General features: G+C 38.5%; 1 protein-coding gene across 1 annotated transcript; it reads left to right on the top strand.

Moving 5' to 3' along the window:
• Nucleotides 1-2,945: 2,945 nt before the first annotated feature.
• Nucleotides 2,946-7,255, top strand: LOC119741075. The gene is made up of 2 exons (XM_038216729.1): nucleotides 2,946-3,112; nucleotides 6,975-7,255. Exons 1-2 carry the CDS (start codon nucleotides 2,957-2,959, stop codon nucleotides 7,164-7,166), a joined length of 348 nt encoding a protein of 115 aa, XP_038072657.1. The 5' UTR covers nucleotides 2,946-2,956; the 3' UTR covers nucleotides 7,167-7,255.
• The last annotated feature ends 1,215 nt before the right edge of the window (nucleotides 7,256-8,470 follow it).

The raw sequence follows: 8,470 nt of genomic DNA, 5'->3' as shown, positions 1-8,470 counted from the left end.
ACGTCAGAGTAATATGCACCACTTTGGATGAGGGTAGATAAATATTGAAAGTTACAAGTTCATACCATAAACCGTTTAAGAGAAAACCCGCGGAGAAGTATTGTCCGGAAAAAAAAAGAAAGAAAGAAAGAAAGATTAATCGCAACAAATCCAAAGAGTGGTCGGGTTGTGCCCGACCACTCAATGAAAAGGGCTAAGATACTTTTTTTTCACTGTCGATCTTTTCTACTTGTTTAAAAGTTTGAGCAAGAGGCACCTCAACATTGAAGATTTCTTGACGTGCAAGACATCGGGGCATGTGTTTGGCAATGATTGTACCATCGGGAACACTTCTCTTGGGTAATTTCTTAAATGTTTTCTTGCGTATGTCTGACAGAACATTTAAAGGGCCCATGCAAAGTAATTTTTCAATGCAAAACTTAAAAATACATCTTTGTGTCACATTTAACCTCATTTTCAAGTTTATTTTTCCATTTTGAAGGGTGTTTTTGGTGCCTTCTCCGTTTTTATGCTAATGGAAAGTTCCATATTTATGAGCAAAACTTTGATGTCATTCCGGGCATATGATTAATGTTACGTGGCTATTTCAGCACAAAAAGCACCCATTTACCCATCCCGTACCAGTAGGGCTAGTCGCGGATATGCCTTGTCCATAATAGGTGTTACGGTTGCTAACGCCCCAGGCCACGTTCTTCCCCGTACTTGATGACTTAAAGGCCATGTAATGTAATTTTTTGAAGACAATCCTTGAAAAGCACTTTTGTGTCCCATTTAACTATATATTTTCAATTTTCGTTTGGACATTTTCAAGGGTACTTTGGTGCCTTTTTTTTATGCTAATGCGCATGTCCATAATCATGAGCAAAAGTGTGATGACATTTTAGGCGGAAACCTCAATGTGACAGCTATTTCAGCATCAAAAGTCGCCAGAATTTTGGATATTTTGCTGTGGTAAATTTTCTTTGGCGAATCCTTGTTGTGTCAGTATAACAGTGCGCCAATGAGCACACTTTTCTCAGAAATGTTTTCAATGAGGAAACATAGGCGTAGCCAGGGGGGGGGGTATTTCCCCCGCCCCCCTCAATATTTTGTAAAGACTGCCTTTTTCCATTCAAATGCCCTTTTTTCAACGGGCTTACCCCCAGCCCCCCCCCCCCCAATAATTTGTAAAGAGTGCCCTTTTTTACGAAGTGCCCTTTTTTTCTGAACAAGTGCCCTTTTCAAAAAAGAAGTGGTGCCCTTTTTGGTGGCATCTGCCGTTTTGGGTGCCTTTTCAGAATTTCGCACATGTATCGCGCTGAAAAGCACCATATATTGTCCTTTTGTGTGCATAATTGTCGGTTTTGAACAGCGCCCCCATCGATAAATGGTACCAGCCTCCCCCCCCCCCCCCCCACCCGTGCTACGCCCCTGGGAAATGTTTGGGTTCACAATTTGAACAGAGAACCCCTCAAAATGAACAGTGTCTTCCTGAAATGACGTCACAGCAACAGCGCCCTCAGTTGTCTGGAAAAGCATGATTTTAAAAAAAAGTTTAAAGAAGTGCAGTTTTCAAAACATTTAACCAAAAAGGGATGCCAAATAGTTTGCGTACTTTTTAAGAGGAGTAGAAAGTTGTACAATATATAGGTTCCGAAGTAACATTCATGCCGTGACCCCTTTAAGAGCTTGTGTTTGTGTCTGTGCATGATGAAATGCATCAACTTTTAGAGGCATGACCATATGCTCCTGTATGGTTTTTTTTAAGCTCTGTTTCGAGGTTTGCATTCTCGATGATGCTTGGCAAAGGTGGTACAAGCATTGTCAGTCAGGTCGTCCTTCCAAACAAGTGTCAATTGACCATTCATGTAGGTCTAAGGCTGTAAGAATGAATTTTATGTTTATTTTAAATTACGGCAAGCGACCGCGGACGCTATGAATGTAAAACCCGTGCTCTGATGCAGCACATTAATAGCTCAAGGTCCGTGGGAACCAACGCAGATGTTCAAATAGGACCGTTTAGCAATTTCTAACCAGCGGGCTATTTATCAGATCTGTACGTCACAGGACCTAGACAGGCTGGAATAAAGGCCATCCAAACACCCCGCCGAGACATTAATTAACCAAGCCATTTTGTTTTGTTTTGCAAGCAGGATTAAAAATTCAAACCGTGTGTGCAGTTGGTGAAATTCACACCATGCATACGCGTGACATCATTGCTGGCACTGCGGAGTCGATCAGTAAAGACCTAGAATTGTCATAGTTTTTCTCACTTCGTGGGCTCATTTCTCCGAAATATCAATTGCACCACACCACCTTATTGTATTAACCCCGCCTCGTTGAATGTACTATGTGTGAAGAGATTTATAGTTACAGAAATTTCGTCTGTAGGCCTATAGCTTATTGTTTAACTGGGCAAAAGAACTGTTGACCTCTCTTCTTCGTGTGCGACTATGCGGTTGTAAACATGGTGAGTTTCGCTTGCTTTGGATATGTGATAAATAAACATATACAAATGTACTCTGTTTGTTTTTCGTGATTGGCTAAGAGCACATTAATTATTTTAAGACAACTCGTCGATTAAATCTGTGGCCTTAATTACGGTATCTGATGATTTATAAAATATTATGTACAATATTGTACTTGCCGAAGGTTGTGCATCATGTCTGTACTTACTACTTTGTATTGTCTGTAGTACTACGAAGTACAAACTACATGTGAAAACCAATAGTATTTAGTATTAGTACCACTTTAAGAAAGTGGTTTTAAACCTGCGGAAATAATTATAGCATGCACATTGCAATAATGGACAATGAAATCAATTCAATTACCTTTAATTCACATGATAATTACAGGAATATGATTTTCCTCGTATTTTAATTTGCGATGGGGTGCAGTCCGTGTAGGCATATACATGTACGTGTTGTACACTTTTACACAATCTTGATATATTAAGGCAATATAATTTGGTACTTGCATGAAGGAGACGTGTTCTGCCGAGAGTACCGCAAATAATGGCAAAGCAGGCACGGAGCCAGTGACGGCTGAACAGACACTAGACGAGATTACAGCCAAGGTGCTTGCAGAGAGAGACATCAAGGAAGGCATCCTTGCATTGCAGGATAGACTCAGGGTGAGATACTCATATATCTTGTACCGTCACAAATAAAGTTTTAAAGGGAAGATACAACATTTGCATACGAAAAAAACAAAACGAAATGATCAAATTATCACGAAATACCTTACTGGATTGTTAGGGAATGACAGTCTAAAGCGTCCTGTAAAATTGTGGCTCCTGGTGTGCTGACATTTTCAAGTAAAAATGTATTTTTCCAACGCTGGTCGGCCGACCAGCGTTGGAGAAAACTGGCTTAGTTTCAAAAACTGCTCCTAAGTTTTCATATTTAGTTATTTCGCATTTTCTTCGCAACTGATCACACACCTGTGAAGAGATACAAGCCTGCTAGACTGATTCTCTAACCTTACAATTCCCCAAAGTCTACAAATTGCTCCGTTTCATCTTAAGTGGGGTCAGGGAACCGGACTCCAAGAACATGATTGGTTTTCTTGGTTTTTCCAACATCTACAAGCCCAAAATGTGAAACAAGTCAGTTTAACAATATTTCCTATAGCATTCTAAGGCCAAAAAAAAAGGTCTCCGGTTTCTGGTATGGAGCTTGCCCAAAAAGTGGTGCGGCGACGCGTTTTTTGTTTTTTTTTTACCTGTTTTTTTTTGCTTCAAATGTCGGCTGATGACTGCAAATGGTGCCCAACTAAATTTAGTGCAAATATATGGGAGTCCAGAGAGGCCATATAATGCTTATACTCGATCGTAACCCCATCTAAAAACACGTTAAAATTGTGCAGCAGCAGGATTCCAGTCAAACCAGTGAGTTTGGCGGTTTTGAGACATCATCTTTCATTGAAAAAAAAAACTTTTTCATTTTGCCGACGCGCATGGCTACGGCGACGAGCGCGCATACCAGAAACCGGAGCTTTTTTTGGCCTAATCCTCCAAATCCATTTATTTCTGAAAATTGCAGCAAAAGCAAATGTTGTACTTTAAAAGTATATTGTGGAACCATTTGCTTTTTATGCATTTGCTCGTTTTTCCAATCAACATCCAAAGAAGAATTAATGTTCAAGCTTTTTGATAATAATTCGATAGGTTACTTTTGGGATAAATGCAAATGATCCTATAATAAAAAAAACAATTGGCTAATATGCCAGTTGTGAACTTGAAAAAATTATGTCTCTCCATCTTAAAAGGTATTTCATTAGTTTTGCATTGATACCTTATTTGCATCTCTTCAATCACGGATGAGCAAGCACCATGGATTTCAAAACAAAGGCCACAAACCCCTGTTTCCAAGTTTGCTGAATTTAAGTGGTCAATTCAGCTGTCGGGTGATCGCGCTGTTGAGGTGGACAGTGCGCTAAAGGGGGTATGTTAGAGATGTTGGTGCAAAAAAACGGTACATAATAATGTTGTCCATGAATGATTGATCGTTCCGTATAGATTTTGTTTATCATCACAAGGCCAAGCACCTACTTTTTTCAAGTTTGCCTTGACTCAGTGGTGAATTGAGCTGTCCAGAAAGTACGCACTTGCAGTTGATTATGTGTTGAATGGCGGAGAAAGACATGTTGAAAGCGTTTGAGCATCAATGGAATATCATGTTTTATGATGAAATCAATAATTTGATTTTTTTTTGTTCACTCATTAAATTAATAAGTGTTTTATGCATGAATGCACTCAAAACATATATAGCTTTGGCGTCGGCCCAACTTGTCATGCTTCTGGTTATATGTTCATTGCAAGCGATTTTTTTAAAGTTGGATTTCTATAGTTTGTGATGAAAAACAAAATCTTTGGAATGATTAATTATTATGGACAACATGTACCATGTTAAGCAGCAACATCTCCAGCATACCCTTTTTAACGCACTTTCCATAACGACAGCGCATTCTGTGGACAGCTTAACTCACCACTTGGCAAAAGAGGTTTTTCGGCCTTTGTTTTGAAATCAATGGTGCTCAGTCATCCATGCATGACTGAAGAGATGCAAATAAGGTATCGATGGAAAGCCAATGAACTACCCTTTAAGATCGAGCAACGTTGACATCATAAGTCCTTGGACTTCTTACAACTTCCTTATAACTTCTCTGCTTTGCATTTATCTTTGTTACTTATCTTTGTCATTTACTGTTATGTTTTGTTTATCTATTAAGTTACGTACTTTATATGTTTTCATTATGAAGTTATGAAATAAACTATATTGATATATCTAAAGTTCATTACTTTTATACAAACTAACCCTTTTTTTTTGGATTACCTTTTTTTGATACACCCTTTATATTATGTCTTTCATATCAGGGATGCGTCTGACGGTTATCTAGCGCCTCCCGAAAGACATAGCACGTGACATTAAGTTGTTTTTGTTAGTTTTGTCCTTCAAACAATTCCAAAAATGTCCACAAAGATCAGACTTTAAAGAAAAGACTTCAATTAAACGACGTAATGAATTACGCATCTTTATATGCCTTATGCGTCGAGGACGAGTCAGGAGGGCAATGGTTTAAGTATTGCTTGGATAGGCACAAGTAAACCATTTTTGTGTTAATATAGGTTTTCCCGGCCAATTTCCTGAAACGTTCATTCACTTCTGAAAATCGGTAATTCATTTTCGTCTGAATTTGAATGCATGTCTTTAATCCCATTTTAATTCAACGAAAGTTCAATGTTTTCATTGTCTGTGCATTCGGTTTTGAGAAACAGACGGCCAATTACGTTAATTACCTGTGCATTCATTTACGGAAGCATACCTTTTCGCGCAGAATTCTGGAATACAATTTCGTGAATGTGCAATCAAAATTACGTTTTTCTCATTCAAAATAGCAGATTATCACAGAACATTAAACTAAAAGTGAAATAGAATGGTTAATGTTTGAAATCGCCCTCTAAAAGCGAAAAAGAAGTCTTGTAGCATAAACGCAAGGTGCTGCTCAATCACTTATTGATTGAACTGAAATGGAATCGAATGCTCTGGTAGCGAAAATGAAACGCGTGTTCAGAGCGATTCTCAAATTCAGACGAAGCTGAATGACCGATTTTCAGAAGTGAATGAACATCTTATGAAATTGACCGGGAAAACATAATACTATAGACCTAAATCCAGCCGCCGAGCTCAAGACATGAATAAAACTTATACCCTCAAAATAATATTTTTCTATATTCGACAGTTCTGAGTGTTTTAAAAAGAATTTTGGAGTATGGGCATTTAGCACTGGTGTCTATGAGAATTTTAATACAGGGTTGCAACCCTAAGACCTAATGACGTAATGGCTTTGTTATATGCACTTTCCTATGGGAACGAAGTCGGGACTCCAGACGAAGTAGGGACCGTCTACCACATAGGAAAGCGCAAATGTAAACAAAGCATCATTAGGTGTCAGACCTATGCTATGAACATGACTTTGAAATAATCTGCAACGCGTAAGCCACGACAAACAGGGATTGCAGGTGAATCAAACTTCCCAGTTCAGTAAGCATGGCCTGAAGGTGTAAGGTAATTAAGATTAAAGCTATACATGCTCCCCATTTGGTTTTATAATGCATGTTCTATGCTACAAAAGAAGTGAGAATTTGGCTCTCGATCTGAAGTATGCAATAAGTAAAGGCATACATTTATTCGTTTTCTCTGAGATAAAACATGTCGGGTAGGTTAAAAAAAAAGGGCAATCCGTGAACTTATCAGGCCAATATTTTCCAAATTAATTGTTAAAAGGACTTGAGGTGAAGCATTGAGATATCAAGGGGTTCCGTTTGACCCGAGGCTCCGTTTTACCCCGCTGTCCCCTACAATTCACTTCCATGCACTGTAAAGAACACTAGGTCAAGTTCAAGTTCATGATGTAGTCTGAGGGAACTCCTTTGAATGATGAGCTATGGATTAAATTCTGATGTTATACTTCCATCCCTCCTCCCATAATAGCAGCTGGAAATGAAGCTGAGCGACTGTACCGAGTTGTATCTGAGGAGACGCCAGCGGAGAGCTGCCACCCAGACTGAGGCTCGCACGGCCCGGGTGTGCAACACAATACTGGTATGCTCGGCAGTCATGTTGACTGCTTCTTACCTCATGAGGTGGTTGAGGGGTGTGCAAGATACATGCTACACTGGATGAGGCTGTGAAGTCCTATGTTACTGTGAGGTTGGAGAGCTACAGCAGTGTCCAACATTGCTTATTTCATTGTACAGGGTGAGTAAAAAAAAAACCAAAACCCAAATGTTGGGATTGTTGTTTCAGGGAAGGTCTGCATGCAGCATTTTTAAAATATAGGATATAAAAGCCCAATTCATAAGCTTTCTTTTAGTACAAGAATCATTCAAATCACTTATTTACTTTTCAAGTTACGGAATTTTAAACACAACCACCGTTTTAAGGTTCTGTCCACGGATCACAAAAAAATTCAGTGTGTTTCAGCAAAACGAAAACAAACCATATAGGGATGTGGGGGTGTGTGTGTGAATTGTTTTCGTTTTGCTGAAAGAACGCAAACCTTTTTGGTGATCCGTGGACAGAACCTTAAAACGGTGGTTGTGTTTAAAATTCCGTAACTTAAAAAGTACATAAGTGATTTGAATGATTCTTGTACTAAAGGAAAGCGCCTGAATTGGGCTTTTATATCCTAGATTTTGAAAGTGTTATTTGCAGAACTTCAACAAAACAATAGTCCCGATATTTGGGTTTCAGTTTTTTTACTCACCCTGTATATGGACAAAATTACGATTTACAGCAATTGCAGGCATTCGAGTATTTATGTATACGAACTTTGAAACTTCTTGCAGAGAACTTTCGGCTTCGTACTGTTGACTAGCATTTGGCTAGCGGGCGGGCTACCAGTACAGTCCAACCCTTAATTTGACATCCAATTGACAGTAACTCTCTATAAAGCGTACTTAAGTTGTTCGGTTTCTAAGTGTATTTTATTTTATCTGTTTAATAGGTCATACTGTTTTATTTATTTGTTTCTTGTTTGTTTGTTTTTAAGTTTTGTTCTTGCTTTTGCACACCGACTTAACGTTTCAGTTTGTTTTTATATACATGTATGATTTAATTACTAATTTTATTTTTGTGTATTGTACAATTTTACATGTTTTTATGCACCACGGCCCCTTGAAAAACAACCTCGGTTGAGTGGGTTACCGTGTATAAACAAGTTGAAGTAAATAAATAAATAAATAAATAAAATATGCGCTTGATAGGTTTTCATCGGTCACTGACCATTGACCTTCCATTCGGTCATGGCCATACGGCAACTCGCGTGAATGGGGGAGTAAGAATGCAATTCAACATGTGAAGTTATTTTGGTTCATTTTGCCTTTTAGTTTTTTTTATGGACTGAAAGTAAAATAAATTTAGAAAAAAATCAGTTGCAGATTATTGCTGTAATTAGTTTTGTCCGTGATGCACGTGTTGCCTGAAGT

Source organism: Patiria miniata, unplaced genomic scaffold (genome assembly GCF_015706575.1).
Source record: "Patiria miniata isolate m_02_andy unplaced genomic scaffold, ASM1570657v1 HiC_scaffold_5, whole genome shotgun sequence".
NCBI lineage: Eukaryota > Metazoa > Echinodermata > Asteroidea > Valvatida > Asterinidae > Patiria > Patiria miniata.
This window is presented reverse-complemented; position numbering and strand designations above follow the sequence as displayed.